Consider the following 25,988-nt stretch of genomic DNA (forward strand, 5'->3'; position numbering starts at 1 on the left):
CTAGATTACTTAACAACACTGCTCTATTCAAGTTTCCTTAGTGAGCCATGGTAATCTTTATAAGAAATAAAATAAAATAAGCTAACATAATAAAACAACATATTTTCATTTATATTTTTATGAATTAAATAAACCTATTTATAACAAACTATTGAAAATATATAAAAATTGTATAATTTATTATAATTAAAATGAAGTAATTCATTTTTATAACTTATATAACTAAATTAATAACATTAATGTATTCAAAATACATTTTATACAGTTAACTAAAGTACAAAAGAAATCAACAATTGCAGAAAACCTTAACGGACTTGGTAATAACCAGAATTGGTTTAGTAATTAAGCTATTGTGGAAAATATGTGTATTAGATCCAGTTAATAAACTAGTGGATATATGACTTAACGATGAAATTATTTAATATTATAGTTAAAAATGTGAATTAATTATACTTATTGGTTTCTGGATTTTCTAAACTAGACTGTGAAATCAATCCTATTGATTCTCCATTTAAACCAGGTGCAGTTGGCACAATAGGCTGTGGATGTGGATATTGAAAAGTTGGATTGATTGGTGGCTGTTGTGTGTTTATATTTGGATAAAGTGGTTGAGTTTGATGGTATGCAGATGGTGGATCACTAGGCAAAGGATAATACTGTTGATTAGGATAGGGAGAGGGGACTGAAGGTGGTGGAGGGTATTGTTGACCATTGGAAGGTGCTTGTTGAGCATAACCAGGAACTGGCGTTGGTTCAACAAAACCAATTGTAGGAGTTGGATTAGGTAAATATTGATCAAGAGGGACTGTTCCTTGATTGGGAGAATTAAACTGAGGTGCATCTTGAGCTATTGTTAACGGAATGTTCCCCATTGTGATATTTACATACAATCTAGTGTTTTCATTCATACCACCAACACAAGATTCAATCTGTAATTAAAGATGTTGTTACACAAAGTATCAAACAATACCCATCATAAAACAAAAAATATATTTTAAATTCGGAATTACTTTTAAAAAATATTTTTCTTTTATAATGTCACAATATTTCAGATTTGACAAAATCAATGAATTAGGAATTGGCAATTGTTCCGTCCAAGTTTTAGAACCATGTTCTTCAACACCATCTAAACTTAATTTTGCTAGTTCAGCCGTTTCATATTTTGTTTTCCCAACTGGATGGGTTGCTTTAAAAGCTATTTCCTAATAAAATAACATATAAACATATTTTTTAAATCAGATTATTAATAGATTAAATATGTTAAACTAAATATTTTTACTTTTTCTAATTTCACTTTAACAGTTTCGATTCTAACATTGCTATTGTTATCCAACTCTATAGTAACTGGTATATTTTGTCCAGGTACATAACCCGAATAGGGCAAACAAACAACAAGAGTCATTGGACCAGACTTGCAACAACAACAACAATAATAATTTTCTTTTTCTTCTTTAATTGGTTCCTAATATATTAAACAAATACCCTTATTATTTATCTATTCAAAATATTTCTGCTAACAAATTTTTCACCGATAAATTTGGTTCTTCATTTAAATTAAGAGGCGAAATGACTTGAAATGTACTCTTTGTTTCTTTATCTTTTCCCCATGGTATATCAATTGTAACTTTGGCTTCATAGTGTATATTGCCATGTTCACCATTGTAGGTAGAAGGTAACTGATGTGGTAACGTAATATTAAACGGATAAGCATGTTCACCTTCTTCTAAATGTGATTCTCCTAAATGTATTACATTTACAATTTTAAATTTGTATATTTTAAGTAATAATTTCTTTTTAATTAGTTTCAGTAATTTACATACAATAGTAGTTAAAAAAGTAATACATTTATTGGTTAATTCAAATTTTTATATAGTTTAATGTATGTTTATGACTGAGCATAGTTATCATAATAGTATTTTTGAATCCAAAATAATAGATGACGACCGTAACAAAAAAAGAATGTTGCAATTTTTTTACAAAAATTGTTATTATACTTTGTTTTAAGACCCAAAAAATGTTTAGCTTTTTTTAAAATATACTTGTTAATTTTTTATTAGGCAAATGAAACACTACTTTTAGTAACAAACATTTATGGTTGACTCTAAATTAAAATATTTAAAAATTTCACATCAAATTATAGTTTAAATATACCTAGTCAATTATACAGAAATTATACAATTTAAATAATATAAAACATTCAATGTTTTATATTATTTAAATTCTGATAGAATTTATGTTTAAAATTAATATTTTACAATGGCTAAGCTATAAGAATTTAAAAAATAATAAAAAGATTAAGATTAAAATCTTTTATAAAGATTGATCAACAAACCAATTATTTTCTATTAGTTTAATGAATTTTTTTTTTTTTTATAGATACAAAATAAAGAAACCTTAATTTCTAAATAACTTACATTAAAAATATGTTATATATAACTAATATATGTTAACTGATATTTAGTAATATTTCTACATTGGCATTGACATGATTTTTAAACGAAAATATACGACTGGTCTATAAGCAGTCTCAAAATATTATATCTCCAAGTTAAAAACTTTATACAATGTGTAAACAGAAGGAGAGATGAAATGTTATATTATACCTACATTGAGTCAATAAAATGTGTGACAACACAGCCTATTGTCGAGCTTTCATTTTTTAAAATCCCATTAACATCAACATCACCTTCAATCAAATCATATATTTTTTTGTAAATTTTATCAGTTTAAAAAGTAGTTAGGATAACTTTTAGCTCTCGTTTTTTAAATTATTATTTGTTATTATCTGTAATATATTAAAACATTAATTTAAAGGTTCAAACTTCAAATAGTTTTAAATTTATACCTATTTTATTATTAAGTCATTTTTTTTTAACGAAAATAATAAACTAAAATTTGAGTTTTAAAAAATTACATACCTATCTTGTAAAAAACTAAATCCCAATAACAACACAAAAAAAGTTAATAAAAACAAGATTAATTTCAGTGCTCTACTTGTCATGTACATAAAAAGTAATTATTGTAGTAAAATTTAGTCATTACAGCATGTACCTCCACCACCTATTAATGTAAATTTATTTTCAAAATATTCTTCTTCTGACTGATAACTTTCAGAGTAATTTTCAGTTTCGCCATTGTTGTTTCTACGAGACTCTTGTTCGACCCACTTTACATTAGCTCCACCACTTATTTTCATCTTTATGCCTTAAACAGTAAATGACGAACAAATTAATTTTTTAAAAAACTCGATGACAATCAAATGTAATTACAATAACATCCATAAGTAGGTAATAATGGTTATTATTAATGGTAGGTACTTACTTCTGACTTTTACAGACTCATTAGTCATAACTAGAACCCTGCCACTAACTGCTTGTCCGGGCATGAACACAGTAGTTGGGTTATCATAAATAATTTGTAAAGTTTTCACACCCATATTTGTTTAAATGACGTAAAAAGCGAAATATTTTAATTTCCTGAACACACACCAAAATGATGCCAACAAAATAATATTCACAAGTTACAACTTTAATGGTTAACAGTGTTCAATTACAAACTCACATTGAATTTACAGACTACACTACATAGAATAGAGACACTCTACGTTTTAAAAAATTAAGTGGGTTCAGGGTTGAGTCACTAGTGTAATTTGTAAACGTAAACGCCCGGCGCCGGAACGTCGCCAGTTAAAAATAATTTATTATCAACAATATCGTCTTGTGGTGTTATCACTAGAAATAAGAATGCAACCATTGGTCATTGACCTTATACTTTAAAACCGGACGGGATGCGTACAGCTGCATATAAAAATAATATATTATACCAGAATACACATGGGCCGGGGTGCAGTCACAGTAGTAGCATAGCTATTATTTAGCTACCGTGGGTGCAGCTGCCCCAGGAGCACATTCTAATTTAAAGCGTTTTTGTACGGTTTACTATACACGTCAACATATTGTAATATACATGCATGTATACAAACAGTATTAGTACATGCGTTGATGAACACATTACACGCCCTTGTCGAAAAAAGAAATTGGTGTTCTTTCTTATAAGTTCGGAAAGTGTATGACGTTTAGACTTGGTTAGAGTCTAGAGAGCTCTATGTTGGTTTTGTGATGTTTGTCTGCAGGTGCAGACTGCAGTCGCTAAAGTATGCAGAGCTTCATCGTTGTTGTCTATTGTGTACCTGTTGACTCGCTCTTACATTGTATATAAAGGAATTAGATAGCCGATAGGGATGTATAAACTTTTATAAGAATGCAACAGTAATTAAACAAAAAAAGTATAAAAACAAATTGTATTGTCTCTGTTATGTAACAATATTCTTTTTCTCACGATCGACACTATTAATTAGGTACATGATCTGCTGAAAGTTTGGTTAAGAGTAAAGAATTTGTTTTATATACATAATTTGTACTTAGAAATATTAACAACTTATGGTACAAAATTGATAATTGCCAATTATCATTACTGTTTTCACTTAAGAGAAACAGAATATTTACAAAGGCGCATTAAATACGGGATAATTATTTATGATATATATATATATATATATATATATACATAATTTCCTTTACAATTATTTAAATGTTACATTAAAAAACAAAAACTTCATTTTTCATAATAATTTTATATATAAAACGAATAAAACTAAAATAGATATATTATGTCAGTGTGTTAATCAAAACTGATAATAAATGTCTTTGTTCCAATGTCAGATGAGATGAGAGATCAGATTCAATAGTGTATAAACAAGATGTTTCACCTAGTTGATAGGCTTTGACAAGAGATCGCAGAAGACGAAACAGTTCATCAGATATAAATGTAACTAAAACCAAAAATTAATAATATCTGTATGTTGTATGCACATTTATTTTTAGTTAAATTATATTCACTTACCAGGAGAATCAAAATCACCGTTTATCCACATATATTTCTCTAAGACTGATGTCAAGTCACTTGGCATTTTTTGTCGCGTAGGTTTCAGTATGAGAAACAAGAAAACTCTTGATATTTCACATCTGAATTGGAATAATTTTTCATTAAATAGTTATTATAGTTAAATACCCTAAACGAGTTACCTCGCTAATATATCACTATGTACGCCTAAAGTGTCTGAATGGATATTTGAGGCAACATTAGCAATTTCTGTGAATGTTAATAAAGCACCTTCATAGTCTCCTGGAAAAAAATAACTTTATAGATTAAAAACCAAATGTATTACCTATTTTCTAAAAATTTACTTAGTAATTGGTCTAAAAGAAAAAATGATATACAACATAAGTAGATATTAAGACTAATTGTAATTACAAGGTCTATATAGAAATAAACAAATGTCTAAATACATTTATTGTATAAAAAAATTATTTGTAATTTTTCTAATACCAATCTTGTAAAATGCCTAATAGAAATTGGGTTTTTCCCACCTGTCAGTTAAGTCGCAAATATAAAGTTACTAATTTACTAGAAGTTACAATTACACGTACATGTAATTAAGGAACCTAGAATTTAATCAGTATATATATATATATATATATATATATATATATTAATAATATAAATAAATATTAAATTAATAATTACAAGAGAGAGAAAGAGAATTAAACAAGACTGTCAAGTCTTTAGGAAAATGGAAATTTTCCATAAATTGTACCTATTAATTTGTTTTCTCTTAGATTTCTTAATCGTTAATAAGCTGTTTAAAGGCCTAGTTCAGTTGCCTCTGAGGAGGATGGTAGGTTTCATTTTAGATAATTCTGCCTGCCCATGGAAAGTAACCGATGTGACCAACCAGTTATCACTATCACCGAACTGGTCACAGTAAAGGTCATCCAACGCACTGCCGCTTTACCCACTCGGCCACTCATCCTCCTCCTTTTAATTACTAATAATAATAGATACCTAACATATTTTAAAACATAATTACCAAATAATATTAAAATTACAATTACCAGATAATATTTGAATGGATGTTATTTGTTCAAGAACAGTTAATTTAAGAGCATTGTTTTCTTGTGGAATATCAGTTAAACTGCTAGCAATAAATGATGCTTCATCTAGTTTACCAAGACCAACAAGAGTATTAGCAGTTTCTAGACGAACTGAAGTTTTTAAAATATTTTCAAATGAATTTCCTCGGAAACTATCTTCAGCATGACACATTTCACTTAATCCTGCCTTTACAAAAAAATAATGGGTTAAGAAACTTTGTTTTGTAGATATTTAATAATGAAATTCATTCAGCTCTCAAAGCTGTTTCTTTTAAATATATGTAGATTTAATACAAGTATCTAGCAATGATGATAAAATATAATTTAGTCGGTTGGACTTACTATTAAAGTTATGAACAAATATTTCACTGATTTTTTTTTATATATATGCAAAAAATGATCATTGAATTTGACGTTTAACATAGAAAAAACTGTTTGTAACTATACTGCGGCCACCAAGAGAACGATACTGCGCAGAACCCAAACTGCAGTACTACTGTATGCCGTAGTATACTTGTTTTATTATTGGAAATTTGAAACTAACACCTAGATGAAAAAATATATTTTTTTTTTAAATGTTTAACTTATGACAAATTAATGAGTTTTGAAAAAAATAATGCAAAGGAAGTTTTTGCTTTTAACTTTGAAAGTAAGTTTGAATAACTAATTCTATCTTCACCATTGTTTACAGCATAGAAAAATACAAAAATTTGAATGAAACATTTTTTAAGTACTGAATGAATTGCATTCATTCTTTTTTAAATATTGCATAGAATGATATATAGCATTGATTATAAAGTATAACATAATATAAGAATTGGGATGTACAATAAAATGGCAGAATCCCTGCTATCAATTAAGGATAGGTGATAATGTTCACATTTAAGCAGGACTTAAAAATGTTTCGTTTTATGACATTATAACAAAATTGTTGTGTTATGAATACACAAAAATGGTAAAAACTAAAAGAATTATATCAATATTTGTATGCACAGTACCACTCATCTGTTTAGTCTAAAACCAATGAGTGTAGATTAATTTAATACCAACTTGTAAGTACTCATTGTAAGGTGACACAAATCCAGACGATTCTGTTTTTTTAAATTCTTGAAAAAATTGGCGAGCTGCTTTCTGGTGAGCAAGCGCTTCTTCACAGTTGTGGCCCATTGATTCTTCACATTTTGCAACTGCTTGCCAGCAAAGTGCTGCATATGCATTTTTATCATTTTTCTGGCATGAATTTGCCAATTTTGCTGTAAAATATCAGAAAGCATTCTAGAAATTCATATAAACCAAAAAAAAAAAACAACATCTTACCAAACAAATCACTTGGCTCTAACGTATTTAGTTTTCGAAATAATTTCCTATAAAAAAAATTTTTAAATGTTACACTTTATTATGAAAAATGAATATTATGAATAAAATGTAATAAGTAAAATCTCACTTTTTAGTTTTATTTAATATATATTTGTAGTGTAGAATTATTTCTTCAGGATTATTTATACCAGACATATCGATTTTACAATTAATAACACAAGTATGTTTGTAACACTAAAATTTGAATAGTTAGAAAATTTATATAATCTGTAGTATTTTATTTACTTTAGTACTTGATATTAAAATTTTCCTGCAACAATGATTAATGTATCATAATGTTATTATAACTTCACCTTCCAAATAAAATCTACCGACTGCGGACTGACGAAACCTAGTAAGTATTAAAATTGAGTATTATTGTACAATACAATATACGCTGACGGCCATATTTTTTATCAGTGTTCAGTTGTGTTTATCTTAACCCTGATAATACTGATAAAAACCACAGAATAACCAGAAGGGAAGCCTAGGCCGGGACTGATAGGTGCCCAACATTTTGTTTTTGCGGATTATGTACAACTATTACGCTTTTTGCTGAAGTAGGTATCTATATACAGCCCATCAGATTATTGTCTAGCTCCCAGCCGCAAAAATAATATGACAATTGTCCTTTTCGGCGGCTTATAAGAATCCATGTAATTTTTTTTAATGTTTCCCTTCTGAACGATATAAACGTTTCGTTCTACTTTCCAGTAACAAATAACAATATTTTATAATTTTATATCGCCCAAAAAAGAACTTTTAGAAGTTCAAAATCAGTTATGCTGCCAGAATACTATAAATCATTTTAATTAACATTTACTGTAATTAAAACAAATAGTGTAAATTATGGCTTGGCACTGTTTACAATCCCCTGTTTAAAAATATTGTTTTTGTTTTCTTATAGCTTTTACTTATAAACTCGTCACTAATTGAATACGTACTAGGTAGTGTTTAAATGTTATTTAAATGAGAAAATTAAGGCTTAAACTTAGTAATTAGCATGCAAGCCGACCTGCATACTATTGTAAACTGGCTTCTATTATAATCCCTACTCCGCCTCAGACGTAACACGCTACTGGCAACAAAACATAACAATGAACTTTCTAATCTATGTTGTTTGAAACATGAACTATAACTATAACCCGTTGTACATACTGGTAAATGATAATATGAAAACATTCATTTCATTCGTCGTTTAACTTACACTGACTGTGTTTGTGTGCATACAGGCATTGAATTCCTACCATAGATTAATTAATTTACCAAAACAGAAAATTATCAAAATGAGCGAAAAGGGAAAAATAGGAATCATTGGCAGGTAACAAATTTTACGATTTTATAATTTGTTTTTTGTTAAAATATGCTTTACAGTTTTATGGTGATTGGGTTTTTTAACACATTTTATATATTTTTAAATAGTTAATAGAGGTACGTGATAAGTATTAAGTAATAACGGTTAACCTAATGGCTATAACAATTAACAAGTAAATAATTTATGGTTTTATGATGTAAATAAACATTAGGTTTGGTAGATCAAACTAAATAGAATTAACATCACGAAATTGTATTGGTTTGTAGTTTTACAATTATGAAATTTCTTTACTTTAAAACAATAAAATATACTTCTTAATTATAATATTTATTAAAACACTTTAAATCGCTTATCTATTTAAAAAGTCTTATCGTTTATGACCTATAAACGATATGTGTCGTCCCTTATCAATGCACTCGTACGCACTCAAGTCGAATGATTATTTATTTTAGTTTTTGATTCCTAACCGGGCTGAACTGGATGTAACAACTAATTTATACATTAGCTGTTACCCGCGTCAAAATCGGTTCATTTCGAAGATTAGCCCGGAAAATATTCAATTTGTCCTATTCTATTCATCATTAGTATTTACTGATACATTTATTTAAATAATATTTTCGTGAAATATATGTGTATACACATATGAGTAAATACATACATATAATGGTTGTATGGCAGGAAATGCGAAAATAACATTTTTTCGAGATAAAATACAACTTAGATCACTCCTTCCTAAGTTCTTTATTTGCCTGTGAAAATCCCTTTAAAATTGATTCAGCCATTTCGAAGATTAGCCCGAACAAACTGACAAACTCTTCAATTTTATTTCTATGTATACAGTATATAATAATAATCATAATATGGATTAATATTTTCCTTATAAATCCTATTATTGTGTCTATATAATTATAATTTATATCTTATAAAATATGTTTTGTTAGCATACATCGAGTTTACGATGCAACCAAATTTTTATTTAAATAAAGGTTTTTCATCAAAATTTTTTTGGTAACGCATAGTTTTTAAGTAATACTTAAAAAAACTACAAACAATATATAAAAACAAATTATCCGTTTAGATAACGCTACATTTAAAGGTCCGGCTAAACTAAAATGTACAGCACAAAATTTGCATTTTTCTCTTTAAAAAAAAATGAGATCAGAATCAAACAATCATATTCCACATAAAAAATCAATTAGTAATTGTTCATCTAGTCGTCTCAGTCCAAAAAAATTGTTTCAAATTCTGATTCGTAAAGTTCTTGTTTAATTCTGAAAACATATTTAACTTGAGAAAAATTATTTTTCGTTAAAGAGAAAGATTTTGCTCGAAAATTTATCCGGATATTTGCGCTACAAATCTTTATTTGTAGCTTCTATTTATTTTAAATAAAATATAACGGGGGCTGTAAATTCCCTTAGTTCAGTGCCTTAGTTACCTATAAGGGGTGGGACTAGGAAACTAAGCCCTTTATATCATCTTCAGGTACTGTTCAAAAATTGTTTTTAATGAAATCGATCTTAAATCAATTTTGGAAAGCGTTTTTCTGGTATTTGTCTATTTAACGCACAAAAAAGGATTTTAGACGTATTTTTTGCCGACCGCGGAAGAGGGAGTATAGTGTGTTTAGGCCTATTATATGTACATGTTTGTATAATACCAGAAAATAACCATTTTTCAATCCTATTATATAGTTTTGTTAATTTCAGAATTCAGGAATTCAACAAGTTATTTTAAAGATAGAAATTTTAAGTACAAAGCTATATAGCCTATGCCCTAAAATATAACTATCCGTATACAAATTAACATGTATGATATTAGACAAACATAATATTATACTTTGGGAATGGGCTTTGTCTGTTTATTGATTAAACGTTTCTTTTTTTAATATCATTAATCATAATAGTGTTGCCGACAACCGTATTATATATCCATAATAAGATTATAAATACAATACTGTTTCATTGCTTTATGTCAATATAATATTTTATTGTTGATCAATAATCTTGTGTATCTTATTATATTTGTCTTACAGCGGCCTAATAGGTCAAAGTTGGGCTATGCTGTTTGCAAGTGTTCGGTACAACGTTGTAATCTACGACGTTGACTATGAGCAAGTAAAAAATGCACACAATAAAATTAAAAATGAATTAGAAATAATGGAAAAAAACGGAACTCTAAGAGGAAATATTGGGGCTGAACAACAGATTGCTCTTATTAAAGGTAAGACTAATTCAAGCATCTAGAGATTCAACGTTCAAACCGAATATAGTATGCCATAATGACATTATTTTAATTGTATATTATTGACATGGATATGTCTTATCGCTGGGGGTCATCCAAAAAAATTGTCAAATTTTATTTACACTAATTACACATCTTGTGATTATTCCTCCATAAGTAGATTAACTGGTCTGCCAATGTTTCCGAATAATTGCACGTTCCATCTTAGGGCCGTGGTTCGATGTTGCTCGCACCGTGGTTTCCTGTAGACTGAGGAATAAATAAATAATTTAATTTTTAAAACTCAAAATTAACGCATGACTTTTGCACAGGCGTCTCTACATTGGAAGAGGTGTTGAAAGACGCGATCTTTGTTCAAGAATGTATTCCAGAAGTGCTCTCATTAAAACAAGAATTGTACGGGCTTATTGACAAAATCATTTGCCCCCAAACGATTATATCTAGTTCAACGTCTACATTTTTACCGTCTCATCTCTCTGAAAAAATGGAACATCGTAATCAAGTGATCGTCGCACATCCGGTTAGCCAATTATATAGTTTCGAGGAGAGGGTTGTAATTTTTGCAAATGTTTTCTATTTTCTTATAAGAATAAAATATAAGAGTTCAGGGATTGAAAACTTTACCAAAAATACGAAAATCGTTTGGTTCTCCACAAGAAAAGTCACTGCATCGTGATTAGTGACCGAATTTTGATTAACATTTAATTCATATTATATAGAAGCACATGTGTGATAAAGCGCGATGCTTTAGTAAATAAAATTAAGTGCAACAATATTTATTCTAGAGACTAGATACCTATTAAAAAGTTTTTTACGCATTGTGTACACATATTGTTGGTAGCCAAAGAGTAAATTTGTTGGTGTTTTGATTCCAAGTTTATTCATACGTGCCTGTAAAATGATAAAAACTGTACTTATGACATTTGTGTACTTTATCATTGATGATATATAATTGTAATACCAAAGAGTTATGACCTATGGGAGTACCTAAGCTACGGACTTTAGAGTTAAGAAAGAATATATCATATTTGCTTATCACATTTTTCAACAGTCCTAGGTATAAAAGGAATTGATTTTTGGATAGGTTTGCGGGAGATTTTTTACGCTATTTTAATCGCTGTGATGTAATGGATTTTAACTACCAAATTACAGTAATACTTTTAAAAATACTCTTTCTGCTGACGAACTGGGGATATCATACTTTTAAAACATAATGGACAACTAATAGCTAAACTTAATTTTAATTTTCTATTTTGACGGAAAACTTTTAAAATTACGGTACGCTTTTGTACCGTTTTTATAATTGAAGATATAAATAATGTTAATTTATTAATTATATATTTTCTAGGTTAACCCACCTTACTTCGTTCCTCTAGTAGAAATCGTTCCTTCTGAGTGGACCGAAAGCTGGATTGTACAGAAGACAAGGTCAATCATGGAAGAAATCAAACAGTCGCCAGTTACTCTGTCTAAAGAAGTTCCCGGATTCGCTTTAAACCGCATACAGTTGAGTGTAGCGAAACAAAATCAATAATCTATACGTTTACACTGTATAAAACTTAACGTATCTATTGTACTTTAGATATGCGATTTTGAACGAATGCTGGCATCTTGTAAACGACGGCATCCTAAACGTTCAAGACGTGGATACAGTCATGTCAGAAGGCTTGGGCATGCGTTACGCGTTTCTTGGCCCATTAGAAACTACTCACTTGAACGCCGAAGGCGAGTTTTTCTTCAATATAATGCAGAATACTTTTGAGATTATACCTCTAGGCTCTACTGAGTACTAGACCTCACTGAAAAAACTCTTATGGATGTCCAACGCGGGAAACCCGATATCAGGGATACATAATTATTAAATGTCACCATATATTATTTTATTTTACAATATTCGATTTTGTGTACAAATGTAATATGCAAAAACGTTTACATGCAGATAATTGGTACAATTGTCAAATGTAAACGTTTTTGCTCTTGAACGTTAAATCGGGGACGGTCGAAAACTCGTCATTATGATTATAAAATCAATACCACTTCTTAGCTAGCCATCTAAGTATCAAATAAAATATTTTAAGGAAATTGGATACCGATTATTTCTATCTTGGCCTTATAATAATATTTGTTTAAATTCTATTTTTAGGATTTACGAACTATACTGAACGTTATGCAAATTCAATGCACGGTGTTTGTCAGCATTTTAAAGCACCACCAAAATTTGAAGGACCCCTAGTTAAAGTAATTGCGGATCAATTAAACTCCAAGACGCCCTTGGAAGATTTGCAGAAACGTAGATTATGGAGAGATCAATCTCTAACAAAACTGTCACAGCTAAAAAAATACAATAATTATTAAATAATAAAAAAATGCTGGAATAATCAACAATTGCAATTTTAATATTTGTCAACGTAGATTCAATATAGATTAAATTAAATTTTTATATGTTAATTCATTATTTTAGATTACTATAAAAGTATTTATTAAGCAAATGTATAAAATAAATAATTATATGACTCGTAATTGTTGACTTATCTACGTTCCAGTTGTCTGGCATCCATGAACTCCTCGTTTTTCAAACTAAATTCAATCGGAATCTCTGGTAATCTCTTAAACTAGTTCAAATAGTGTTTGTCAAATATATACTAACAGGTAAATGTAGATAGTCACTTATCTTCTCAGTGGAGAACTCCTCCGGAGTACTTAAAGGAGGACATTTCGCTGACCATCTTAAACTACAGTTTCCAATTTCGTGCATCAAGGACTGTTTTATGTTACAGGAAGTTTAAGTACTGAACTATTTATTTTCAGAGGATATAATGTAATTGATAGCCTTTAATTACAAATTGCTATTTTTTTTTTTTATAAGTATTCTTTATATTGTATTATATTTTCGTATATTTTTTAGTGATGAGTACAATTTAATGTACTTGGATATGGCGTTAATTTCAAATAAATAATAATCATTATACAATTATAAAATACAAAAAAGTGAAATCATGAAGTTTGCAAAATTATTTAACTATAATTTATAAGGCGTAAACGGTAAACCTTATAAATGGTCTGTCTACGCGTGTGAAAGCGCAGTACGCTACTATGATATTTTTAAAATATAAATGTAATGTTCATTAGTATGATAGCTTCAACATCACTTGCCAAGATAAATCATTTATTAATTTAAGTTGTATTTATTTAAAATATGATGGTGGTTTTGAAAGCGTTAATTTTGGTATTGCCTACAAGAGAACCATTTATTTATTAAGGAGACAAGTACAGACCTATTTCGATAAAATCTGACAACTTTTGTTTAATTGTTATTTTCAACTTTTTTAACGGAGTAATGACTCATCTATTTTAGTACTAAAACATGTTTCAAATGGTTTAACTTTCTTGGAAAGCTAAGCATTTTTAGGGAGTACTTACTTACATTGACATTATCAAAAAACTTATGTAAATATGTTGACAAATTCTTATGACTGTTTGCACCAACTAAACTTAAAATTTAAAGGCAGTTTGACAATACTGAAACTATAGGTTAAACTCTACTAAAATTTTAAGTATAAATGATGCAAGCGGTCATTAAGATTTAATTTTATTCAAACAAAAATTAAATTATAGTATTAAATATATGTACCTATGTTTAATAAATTCACGTCTTTGGTTATAAAATAAAATAATTACAATATGTATATCAGGCAATTAGTTTTCGTTAAACGTTCATATCAAAACATTGATTGTATATGCCGCCATTAATGATGTTATTTTTTTCCTGGTTGCTGGGCAAATCCACACAACAAGTGATTTTAGGTGGCTCTACAAAACACGGGTCCATCTGTAACGGTTTCTTATGCAACTTCCTGGCTAGCGCCATCAGCACCATCATTTCCCAAAGCATCGTAGAGTTATAGATTACTAAAAAAAATGTTTAAAATATTACCACATTGTGTAATTTATGGTAGGAGTGGCATGGGAATTACGGTTGGCGTAGACGGTGGGTGATATGGGTGGTTTGCATGGTAGCCATCCAGCCCAGACCATAGTCCGAACAGCCAGTCCTTGGAGTTTGGCAAGCACCAGCACTAGTTGAAGTACGACGAATTTGCCCTGAATATTGTGATCTTTGAGTATGTCACCCAGTACACGCATCGTCATCGAGATGCCCCACATCCCACAGAAGATGGACAACACGATGAAAGGTTGCATGTACATGTAGTTCACTTGATACAAGCTCTGTATTTTTTTTGTAATAACATTACTTTGTATTATACTATCTAAGTCAGTCATTATTAGATTATCCAATAAAAAAGTCAAAAAACATTAGGTACACACCTCTTCTTCGGCCCACATCACCAGAAGAACCATGTAAACGAATCCTTGTACGATTGGAAGTTGTAGAACAAGTATTCTCAAATATCTCAGGTGTTTTCTGCAAATTTGACAAAGACCAAACGTGTCGTAAATAATACTTTAGATGATTTTTTTAAATTTATATATTGTACGAACTTGGTAACTGTAAACTTAGGTAAACAGCAGCAACACGGCCAACAACAGCATGGCGGCACTTGCATGTCAAGTGACTGTGGCTTCACCGAAGCTACGAGATTCGCTTCACCACCGCAGTATGCCATGAACAGGCAGAATAGTTGGTACACGCATGCCATGAACATACCCTGGGTCATGGCTTCGGCGAGCAGATGAGCTCTGGGCACCAATATGGCGCAGTACGTGGCCACGGCTACTACCTGGAAATTCAGGGGAGCATTCCAAAAACAAAAATGAACCACTATTCTTCTAGTTCATAAGCATAAGCTTAAAAAAGAAACCATACCGGGTATACGCTGAGGATGAACGCCGAGTGGGTTTTCACCATAGGGGATGCGTTCTTAATAATATACCTCAGTGTGTCTACGTACAGATAGAGAATGATAATTACACATATCGCTCCCAGTGTGAAAATCGTCACCCCAGCTAAGTTGATCGCTGTGGAAATTGTAAATATATATAAATATTAGCAGCTTGTAAAGTTAATTTACAAGAAAAATTCATATCACCGATATGAATAACTAATATTATAAACATTTATAATAAGTAGTTTGAAGTATAGCCACAATATGGAGGAGATAATGTATTCTAATAGTATTGTAATATTTAAAAAAAACAACGTAATTGAAGGTGTGGTAGACCGTAAGTTATGAAGTAAAATATGTTAATGTGACTGAAATAATAGTAGCTGGTGTGAGGAACGTCTTTAGTAGTAATTGGGGATTTGCTAGTTGTTTTGAGGTAGCCAGTAGCCTTCACGAATTGTTAGAAAAGGTCAAACGAGAAAAATCACAACTATTTTGATATACTACATAACTATTTTTATAAACTCTGTCAGAAGATGAGTCGTGTAGTAATTACTGATTTTTCGTTTTATATTATTAGATATTTTTTTCGTTACATGCGTATTTGAGTCATTAAAATAAAAAAAAACAAATCAGACAACACTAAATTGGCGGCGTCAATTGTCGTACGATTTTGTTTATTTGCCTAATTAGAAGATTTAGTTGGCTGTTTTTTTATTGTTGTAAACATGTACTCGACGATCATTAGCCAAATGATAGTGAAATTTAAATATAATAATTTTTTAAAGAATAAAACGCAATTAAAGGAAGCGAGTTATGAGATTTATTTTATTATATTTACCTATGGTGTTATGACAGAAATTATTAAACCATAATACTTACTAGTAAAATTATTGTTACAACTGACGAAGGATAATTTATTATTTAAGCCCTAGGTATATATAACAACGACGAAAAAAATAAAAGATTCAGTGCGTCTTAAAACTTTTTATTAAAAAGACTAAATCGATAATATATTTTACTGTGACGAAACTCGCAGATTACAAAAAACACCCAAATAGTTTATATAGTTTGCGGCAATAGAGTTAATTGCCTATTAAAAAGAAGGTTGTTTACCTTTTAAACAAGAACAATATATTTGTTTGAACTATAAAAAGCCTTATGATTCATTAGGTGAAAATTTCGTTTTGATTAAGTTTTTAATCTTATGAACAGTTTTTCTTGGTCATCAAGACTAACTATATTGTTGCCGGAAGTAACCAAATGAGGGAGGGGCGGGGAAAGTGATTTTAGAAATTCGTTTTCTGGTTGGAAAAAATTGTGGCATTTCAGAGATCTGCTATGCCAAAATCAGAAGACATAATATTATAGTAATATGGTTCAAGGCGATACAATAGTTATAGGTTGGGTGTTTTCAATTGGACGGGCTCGATGACGCAACCTGGAATCGGCCATGCAGTGAAAGTGGTCAGTCCGCTTGAGGTACTTAGCCGTGCATGTGTACGCGTATGATATAATAGCCGACAACCGTGTGGGTATTCTGGCACGTTAGGTAATTTCCCTTAGCGATCGAGGAGGGCCAAACAATACTTATAGAAAATATTCAGAGAGATGATGCTGCATCTACACGAGTAGACAGAACAAAATATTATGCCGACCTTGAAACAATGTTCAATCCTCCGTGTCCGTACCACCGCAGATCGTGTTCAAAGGTTAAAAAATATACACATTTGACATTGGATAACATGTAGATGGCAACGGGGGGGGGGGAAATGTGGAAAAAATGTGAGAGCATAAGACTGCGCGGCGCATTAGTTATGCAACATTTTTGCGGTCGCCGGAAACAAAAAATTAGTGTAGGTACGCTGGAAAACGAAAAAAAAAAAAAATAACTATACGAACTCGAGGAGGTATGAGGTTGTACATAGGAGTTCAAGTTCAATGAAAAACATCTCGACGTTACTATTATTTGCCAAAACCTTAATCGACTAACACGAACTAGCATGAATAAATTATAGGATAATTTTAAAAACATGAGATATAATATGCAGTTTTTTTTTTAGACCAATTCTATTCATTTCTTTCTTTATGTGTATTGGCGTTGCTTACGTAAAACATTTTAAATAAGGAAAATTAGAGAAAAATATTATTTAAAAATAATTATAGTAATTTTTTCGTTCTTTGCATGCCGAGGCTCATAAATAGCCTTTTCGTTTTGTACATAATTGAAATATGATAAAAGCGAGAAAAAAAATGATAAATGGGTAAATGAGATTAGTGTGGAAAGATTTATTGGTAAAGGTAGACTGAAGAAGTGGCGGTGTATGTTATAAATTATAACACTGAGCTGTATGGACAATAAACAAATAATGGTAGATAAAGATTTGTGGAAAAAGTAAAGTGCACACGAATTGTTCCCAAAGTAACAGGTAGTTAAAATGTTTATATGAACTGTGCACAGAACAGGAGGTAGTTAAGTAATTTAGTAATTTACCTATTGCGTCCAATACTCAAATTAAAATAATATCTGGTGTGCACCGTATACAACGCCCTATTGACTTGAGTCAAGCTTCTTTTGACACAGTATGTTATGACTTATATTAGGCATATTAATATACAGGGTGAAAGTGAATGTATTCATGATAAATAAAATGTTTAAATTTTAATTGAAAATACTGATTTATTATTATTAATATTAGATTGTTGATCTATTTCCTAAAATTGGGTACTCGTTTTTTCAATTGATAAAAATGAGTTTTGATTCAAGAGTACTCGAAAGGATTTGGCTGGCTGGCCTCATTTGTACAGTATAAGGCAAAGTATATAAAGATGGTGATCATATCGTATTACGACATAGAAATACGTATAAGTAAATTATCACTGTTACCACAAGATGTGTATGTTTATTAAGTCAACAATGGTTATAATAGGTCTCTTAAAAAACCCCAGATACTGTTCATGCATCGTAATAACTGTATAAACAATGTTTTTTTTTTTTAATTATAATTTATTAGTCTTGTATTTTCCAAAGGGTTTAAAATGAAATTGGTCGTATATGTTTGATACCAAGCTAAACAATACCAAAACTATTTATTTTTCCTAGACGATAGGTCATAGACCGCTGAACGAATAAAATAAAATATGGTATTAATGATGGAATGGGGATGCAGAAAAATGTGTGAATTGTTTTGCGCTGGAAGGAATGTATAGCAAAATGTTGTACCCGTAAAGTATTCGTCTACAGACGGTATGCCGGTGGACGGGTGGCACAACGGAACCAACAAGTTTTTTACGGCATAGTCGGTGGCTTCTGTGGCGGCGGCGCCCGATCTGTTAGCCACCGCAGTGGTGACTGTTGTGGTCGAAGCGGTAGCCATAGAATTGGTCAACGTGGCTAAAGCTGGGTGGTCGGTTGAGAAGAACTCGAGGGACAATAAGCGTCCAGGCGGCGAGCCTGTGAAGTCAGCGTCCACCTGCTGTTGAATCCCTGTGGTCAGATCCGCCGTCGAATAGTCTTCCGATTCGGACACGTTATATACGACTGGCGGATTTGCGATCGACATGATGACTCTAGAAAAGACATTTTGGTATTAATTGTTGAACATTTTGGTCGTAACTACAAAAAGCTTTTGGGTTAAAATATTTGTTTAATAAGTAAACACTAAACGGCTTACCTATATAACCCAAAAAATCATACACATTCGTTAATTAAACATTAGAGCTTGATGTTCTACAGAAAAGAAATCTAACGTTACCCAACCATATATTTCAATTTTGACTTCTTTATAAACCGGTTACTATACAAGAGTATTTCTAGGTACACAACAATATACTTAAATGGTTTTCAGTTGTAACTAGTAACTATATTTAAAAAGTATCTGGGACATATTGTATATACGATTATAAGCTACTTGAGTTAATGATTATTTGTCATTGTTTTATCTTATTCGGTAAATAACATGGGTGATGGTTAGTATGAGTTTTATATTATGGTAAAATGACAACGACCAATTATTTGAGTAAATCAATAACGGAATACTATCTAGCTTTATATTATTCACATTAGTTATAATGGGTAAATAACGCGTTACGGGACTTCGTTTCTATTATTACAGTAATGAAGTATCACTGCGAAACTTTTCATTTAATATATTGACTCAAATAGGAGGTATTCTGAATTTATTTAACTTTTTTGAACTGATACAAACACTCCAATTTTTTAAATATAAATTATAAACTATTTGAGTTTTAACAATGCCGTTTATACATGTTGAACTAGTATTGAATAATTTTTAAACAAATTTAGTTAAAATATCATCAAGTACTTCAAACATTTACAACTTTAACCTTTATACAATTGCATAACAATATATTATGTAAAATGTACAAATCTTCTTACATTTTTAAAAATGTAATTGTGCAACTAGCGGCCATTGGTCTCAAGACTCAGCATAAACTCTAAAATTGTATAAAATGTCATAATGAAAGATATAGGTACAAAATCAATTTTCTTGTAATGCAAAATATTTATTTTGCAAATAAAAACTGCTAATTTACAATAAAATTATAAAAAATTCAAACTTCTCTTATTTTGTCGACACTATGTATGTATACCAATTACAACATCATTTTTTCGAATAATACTAATCACTTAGTAGGATTAAACTACTATTTTAAAAACCTAGGCTTATTCGTATGAATTCAAAAAAGTAAAAAACAAATAATTAAATCATTCCACCCAACTGAAATCAATAGATTTTAATAACTTAAGTTTCCAAATTTACTTTAACATTAAGCAATGTCTAAAATTAAGTCATTAAACACCTCATTATGCGTCTAGTTAAAAGTTTAAAAAATGTATTATGATTTTATACAAATATATAAGACATAATATATTGTATGTATACATTTTTTCAAAAACTGACTAATTAAACTTAAATTAAGTCCGACAAAAAATGCGTTATTCACAATGTATGAAATATGACCTCCTTGTTTTTTTTATAATTTTCTCAAATTGTCAGTAAGTTACACTTAGTTGAAGAAAATAATAGCCATATTATCATAAATCAGTCTCGAGAATAGTTACGAGATAAAAATGGGGGTATAAAATCAAAGGTTCTATTATTAATAGTTGCTAAAAAAAAAATTAACTAAATATAAAATACAGTCCGGACTATATACTTTATAGGGAAATCCCTAATATTTAAAAACAACTATTATATTATGTTTACTATTATATTTTATTATATTGGCAATGAATGTGTTAAACTTTCATGGTATTAACACTTTTCACTAATGCTTAATTAATCGTCTTAATTTAAATATTCTATTTAGTACCTATGTAACTGATTTCTGAAATAATTATATATTTATTAAAATTTGTAAATAGGAATTTTATTTATAATTAGTCTAATGGAGTTTTTGCGTAGAAACTGATATCATAGAAGTTCTAAGTTCTAGAATAACAAAGCAATTGCATTTTATACATTACATTTTAACAAATTAATAAAAAAAAAGAAGTTGTGCTAAAATTTTTTTGTTTATAAATAATAAAAATAAATATTTTCCATAATTTATTTTAAGTAAAATAATTCTTAAGTTGAATTTCGGTTTTCTCGTCGTTGTGAGTTGTCTAGTCGCTCTAATTCTATTTAAAAACTCTTCTTAAAGTTAATGGTAATATATTGAATTAGATAACCTGAATCCGGATTCAAGAGGTTATGTAATCATAAATAATTGTTTTATTTAGGTATAGTGCTTTATCGAGTAAAATTTTTAACTTGAGTGAGTTATGAATAAAAACATTACGAGATCGAGTTGTACCAGGACCTATTTTACTTTTAGGAGACCCCATACGCCCATAACGTACGCAAAAATCCTTTTGTCTTAATCCGAGGATATTGATCTCAGAAATACAGGATTATAGATAGCAATTGTTCTGAGGGTAGTCTACATTTTAGACCAAAAAATTAATAAATCAATTCTAGATTCTATTGATAAGTCTAGTACCAACTGGCGGCAAGTGCGGTGACCAAACGACAACACCGTATTTTAACACAACCTGTTCAAGTTCTTAAAAATAATCGACAACACTCGAGGGTCTACACTAAAAGACGACGGGCATATTAGGCAACCAGTAACTAGAAGAATTCCGTAGAATAAAACATAATATGAAATATCCTTAAATAATGTTACCAACTTTATCCTTATCCCTATGTTTATCCTGTATCATATTTTCGGATTTCCCCTTATTATTGCATTCTCCAACGAATTAGTTATCGTTACAGTTTTTCTATATTCGCGTGCACCTAGTTTCTTTATTTAGTTTTGGTAATATTTAGAACTTTAATATTTTTTTACTTAAATTATATTTTATTATAACATGAAATTGAGGGAATGGTGTAATTTTCGATTAGAAACAATATTATTTATGGTTATGATTTTATTTTGGTAGAATTCGATTAAGATGACACCTGTTCGTAGGCACGACAAATATATTCTGTCTGCAAGACCATAGGTCTAAGTTTAAAATTATTTATATAACTTTTAAAAAGTACGGTATTACGACACCGATTATTTTTACTGGAACGTAATAAATATTAGGTTAGAATAATATGAATGCTCTACAACATTAAAAGTAGGTATTTAACTATTGTGATAGTTGTTAAACATTAAACTGTAATTTAAAATTTTATCTGCAAGACCAACTTTAAATTATGACTTCTGCCCTAACAGTACTTGGAACATGAAAGTATACACTGTCTACGGACTACCCTGGGCAGTTTACAATAAATCTAATTACTTTGTGGGCTGTTGGGCTTCAATTGTCTTATGTTTTTTAGGGTAGGTTTTTTTATTAAAACTACTAATAGAATTTTCATTATTTTTATAATAAATGTTTTTCACGCAATTTTTTCGCGGAAGTAATGTAAAATATTGTTTCACACTTGAATGTAATTGCCTTACAGTTAAAAAAAAGTATGTTGAACGTTGATAGAATAGGGCTGTATGTTATTATATGTACCCTTGAGTTTTTTTTAGTTTTCGCATAGAATCACACAAACACGAAGGGTAAAACGATTTTCTACAGTATAATTTTCAAAAAAAAAAAAAAAGTAAGGGGAATTCTACTTGTTTTAGTGTAGACCGATTATCTCTTTTTTTTCTATAGGTACCTTGGTGTAAAAATTAAAGCCTTTTCTTGTATCCGCCGAGGTATTTCGAAATCGCACAACCACCGTGACAATAATTTGTGGTGAAATAATGTGTGTCGAATTACTTCCACCACGGATATCATATCCTTTTTCTAGTACATGAAGATATTTATTTATACATATTATACACACAATACACACAATACAATTTACTAACTAGGATTGGTTTCTAATCGTACCGGGTAATTTTAAATTGACCTTCCAAATGTACTGCAGACAAGAACAATAAAAAAAAGAACCTCGACTTCTTATGGCGTCCAATCGTATGTATTAAGTATATTATCTGATGGGTCAAACCATACAGAAAAAATACCTAGCAGAAAGTAAATTATTCAAACACCAACCGGTCACGTAAATAGTTAAATAGCTTAAAAATAATTTGTTTTTTGTTTTACCTAGTTTCTTAGGTGAAATCTGTAAAAATAAATACCCCGCAACGAAATTCCATTTACTTATAATAACTGAAAAATCATAATTCATAGTTATAAAAAAAATTGTTTTTTTATTGAAATAGAATCTTTATTATTTCAATTTTGATAATGCGTCGTTTGATCAAACATAAACAATTCTATATATAGGAGCCAGGAGCAGATACAGGGGGCTATGAGGGCAAAAGCTTTCCCACCCCTATGTATTGTCATTGTATGCACTAAAAGTGTATTTTTATGCTTATTTTTTTTTTTACTTCGTTAACTTTAACTTTATGACTACTGCTTGTTTGTGCCTATTTGAAGTGCAATTTTTTCCTCGTCTTTTTATTTACTCCTATATCCGCCCCTGATGGGGTTTTTCTCACGAGAAGAGTGAAAATCACCCAGGTCAATGTGATAGGTACTGTATTTTGTAAATCTTTTTACTTAATTAAACTTATTGGTGATATTTAATTGTAGAATTAGAAAGTTTACGCTTACCTCGGTTAAAATAGGTTTTGTCTTCGTCGATGTCGATTACTTTACTCGTTGCCAAATGCCAAAAATCACGGCACTATTGTATCGAGCATGGGTAATATTATTATAATTCTATTAAGATAAAACGTATCGCTTGAGAATTTGATCATTATATACGTTCAGAAAGTTAAAAAAAGGAACTTTATAATCGCAAACTTTCCATTAAATTCACCGCCGTCGTTGATGCTAATTTAAATTATTCATCAGTTTTGCACTTGAAAAAAAAAATGGCAATTCTATTTAACAGGCTTTTGCCGCGAAATACAACGTCGGCCGACGGGTTAGCGGCGCTCCGAACGATGCTCGCGCGTCAAGTATTCGCCTACAATTGAGTTTAAACTCCGGTTTAAACCATTACTTATAACATTATCGCGGTTCTGTGACCGGTGAGTGTGTATTTTAGTAAGTATAGAAAGCAAGACCGCCACGACTGGTCATCGGGGACGGTGGCGATTGCTTCCGTCACTGGTGCATGCCGCCACCGATGAGCGGTGGGGTATCTACCGATGAAATAATCGTTGCCGCCACCGCTGCCTATTTACTATTTTTCACATTACACCTAAAATATAATATTTGACAATTGAAAAGTTACATTTACACTGCATGACAAAAAAATAAAGGCAGGGTGTTTTGTACAAATATCTCTATAAATACCTAACTTATTTAACCTATTAACTTTATTAAATATTTAATCTACAGGGTTTATCTTATCTTATACATTAAGATCTTAATAACATTATTGAATTACAATGAATGCATAATTAGTTAATAAAAAATTAAATAATATATTTTTTGCGACATAATTTTAAAGACATTCACTTTTTTTGTTAATTTGATGATTTTTCGCTAAAATGTTGTAAAAACACATATAACACATTTAAGTGCAATTTAAAATACTAGAAAAATATAATATTATAATTTGGTTGTTAAAAATTTACTATGGGTCGAGGAAAACCACTAACAGATGAAGAAAGGGGTAAAAACTATACTAAAAATTGTTACTCAATTAGGTTAATTATTAGAATTATTATATTTGCCTTTAATTGTTTTGTCACGGTAATTGCTCATAAATTTCAAAAAAATTAAATGTATTGAATAATAATTTGTTGTATTAAATTGAAAGTTGTTATAAAAATTATAATTAGATATGGTGTATTTTGCACTAATAACCTTAAAATATACATAAATACTCGGCCTTTATCATTTTGTCGTGCAGTGTATATTATTAACTATTTCGGTACATCTAAAACCCATAGGCAACAATTGACAATTGACTTACACTTAATTATGGTCATTACAACTATAGATAATAGGGTGCATCTATTAAATGATTTGCGTTTTTAAAAGCAATGGCAAAAACAGGAAAATGAGTCACGAAGAAAGAAAAGAGGAAAGTAAAACGGGTAAGAGGGATTAATGTGGAGGGATTTAGTCTTTATAGGTAAAGGTAGCTCATAGCTGCTAGATAGGAATAAAAACTTAATGAATGCGATATATGGATGTTTTAAATAAAGAAACGAAGATGTGTGGAATGGGTAAAGAAATGATGACCGGCTAATGAACATTTTTGAATGGAGGGAATTTGTCTGGCTGAATTTGTTTAGGATAAGACAAAGAAGAAGAGCGATTGGTAAAAGAATATCTCAAATTATAAGCTGTTAATGGAAAATTGCACATAAATAATGCATGTTAGAAACTAGGATTATGTATACTGAGTGGTGGGTAATTTAGTAGGTTATAACTTATAACATGAAAATAGTCTCTTTTTGTTTAATGTTTCATTTGGATTATTGAAAGTGATATTTTAAAATGGCATTTATTAGATAAATAATCGGAATTGACCAGAGAAATTATTATTAGGCAGAGAAAGTGAGACGTGACTCGCGAGACAGGCGAGTGCTAAAAGCATAATAATTTGCCTCACACAAAATATACATAAAATAATATTTTGGTTGATGCTATGTCTTTTTTGACGTTGTCGAGTATTTTCGGTTCGATTGCTATGGTTATCGTTTCATTATTTAATGACTAGGTATCACAAAGTCACGACAAAAAGTTAACGAGCATTTATTGAT

At 30.0% G+C, this 25,988-nt stretch overlaps 4 protein-coding genes across 4 annotated transcripts; 1 reads left to right on the forward strand and 3 right to left on the reverse strand.

Annotated features, from left to right (window-relative positions):
* Window positions 1-258: 258 nt before the first annotated feature.
* LOC126846330 (arrestin domain-containing protein 3-like) lies at window positions 259-3,694 on the reverse strand. Its single transcript, XM_050585645.1, has 6 exons — window positions 3,322-3,694; window positions 3,052-3,204; window positions 1,530-1,738; window positions 1,280-1,462; window positions 1,011-1,202; window positions 259-929 (listed from the first exon to the last, which is right to left on the reverse strand). The coding sequence occupies exons 1-6, from the start codon at window positions 3,434-3,436 to the stop codon at window positions 444-446; spliced, it is 1,338 nt and encodes a 445-aa protein (XP_050441602.1). The 5' UTR covers window positions 3,437-3,694; the 3' UTR covers window positions 259-443.
* Window positions 3,695-4,284: 590 nt separating this feature from the next.
* Window positions 4,285-7,771, reverse strand: LOC126846633 (40-kDa huntingtin-associated protein-like). The gene is made up of 7 exons (XM_050586324.1): window positions 7,438-7,771; window positions 7,311-7,357; window positions 7,044-7,246; window positions 5,955-6,180; window positions 5,085-5,184; window positions 4,903-5,024; window positions 4,285-4,831 (listed from the first exon to the last, which is right to left on the reverse strand). Exons 1-7 carry the CDS (start codon window positions 7,503-7,505, stop codon window positions 4,668-4,670), a joined length of 930 nt encoding a protein of 309 aa, XP_050442281.1. The 5' UTR covers window positions 7,506-7,771; the 3' UTR covers window positions 4,285-4,667.
* Window positions 7,772-8,471: 700 nt separating this feature from the next.
* LOC126846632 (lambda-crystallin homolog) lies at window positions 8,472-13,428 on the forward strand. The gene is made up of 6 exons (XM_050586323.1): window positions 8,472-8,670; window positions 10,700-10,887; window positions 11,220-11,428; window positions 12,257-12,414; window positions 12,491-12,633; window positions 13,052-13,428. Exons 1-6 carry the CDS (start codon window positions 8,636-8,638, stop codon window positions 13,261-13,263), a joined length of 945 nt encoding a protein of 314 aa, XP_050442280.1. The 5' UTR covers window positions 8,472-8,635; the 3' UTR covers window positions 13,264-13,428.
* Window positions 13,429-14,432: 1,004 nt separating this feature from the next.
* Window positions 14,433-24,299, reverse strand: LOC126846291 (organic solute transporter alpha-like protein). Its single transcript, XM_050585583.1, has 7 exons — window positions 23,878-24,299; window positions 18,976-19,322; window positions 15,734-15,885; window positions 15,409-15,647; window positions 15,235-15,331; window positions 14,883-15,135; window positions 14,433-14,817 (listed from the first exon to the last, which is right to left on the reverse strand). The coding sequence occupies exons 2-7, from the start codon at window positions 19,313-19,315 to the stop codon at window positions 14,615-14,617; spliced, it is 1,284 nt and encodes a 427-aa protein (XP_050441540.1). The 5' UTR covers window positions 19,316-19,322; window positions 23,878-24,299; the 3' UTR covers window positions 14,433-14,614.
* Between the last annotated feature and the right edge of the window lie 1,689 nt (window positions 24,300-25,988).

The sequence above is a fragment of the Adelges cooleyi genome, unplaced genomic scaffold (genome assembly GCF_023614345.1).
Source record: "Adelges cooleyi isolate 19-005CV unplaced genomic scaffold, UGA_ACOO_1.1 ACOO_flye_CR_arks_rails_tigmint_CR_PRNA_9, whole genome shotgun sequence".
Classification (NCBI taxonomy): domain Eukaryota; kingdom Metazoa; phylum Arthropoda; class Insecta; order Hemiptera; family Adelgidae; genus Adelges; species Adelges cooleyi.

Excerpts from the sequence above, each read along its gene's own strand:
- LOC126846330 (XM_050585645.1), bottom strand. The coding sequence starts at position 3,436 with ATGGGTGTGAAAACTTTACAAATTATTTATGATAACCCAACTACTGTG. Across the intron at positions 3,205-3,321 it reads TGAGTCTGTAAAAGTCAGAA|GCATAAAGATGAAAATAAGT; the intron begins GTAAGTACCTAC and ends TTACTGTTTAAG. Across the intron at positions 1,463-1,529 it reads ATGAAGAACCAAATTTATCG|GAACCAATTAAAGAAGAAAA; the intron begins GTGAAAAATTTG and ends TTAATATATTAG.
- LOC126846633 (XM_050586324.1), bottom strand. The coding sequence starts at position 7,505 with ATGTCTGGTATAAATAATCCTGAAGAAATAATTCTACACTACAAATAT. Across the intron at positions 6,181-7,043 it reads CTTACAATGAGTACTTACAA|GCAGGATTAAGTGAAATGTG; the intron begins GTTGGTATTAAA and ends TTTTTTGTAAAG. Across the intron at positions 4,832-4,902 it reads CGGTGATTTTGATTCTCCTG|TTACATTTATATCTGATGAA; the intron begins GTAAGTGAATAT and ends TTTTGGTTTTAG.
- LOC126846632 (XM_050586323.1), top strand. The coding sequence starts at position 8,636 with ATGAGCGAAAAGGGAAAAATAGGAATCATTGGCAG. Across the intron at positions 11,429-12,256 it reads AAGTGATCGTCGCACATCCG|GTTAACCCACCTTACTTCGT; the intron begins GTTAGCCAATTA and ends TATATTTTCTAG. Across the intron at positions 12,634-13,051 it reads TACTCACTTGAACGCCGAAG|GATTTACGAACTATACTGAA; the intron begins GCGAGTTTTTCT and ends TTCTATTTTTAG.
- LOC126846291 (XM_050585583.1), bottom strand. The coding sequence starts at position 19,315 with ATGTCGATCGCAAATCCGCCAGTCGTATATAACGTGTCCGAATCGGAA. Across the intron at positions 15,648-15,733 it reads TCATCCTCAGCGTATACCCG|GTAGTAGCCGTGGCCACGTA; the intron begins GTATGGTTTCTT and ends CTGAATTTCCAG. Across the intron at positions 15,332-15,408 it reads CCTAAGTTTACAGTTACCAA|AAAACACCTGAGATATTTGA; the intron begins GTTCGTACAATA and ends TCAAATTTGCAG.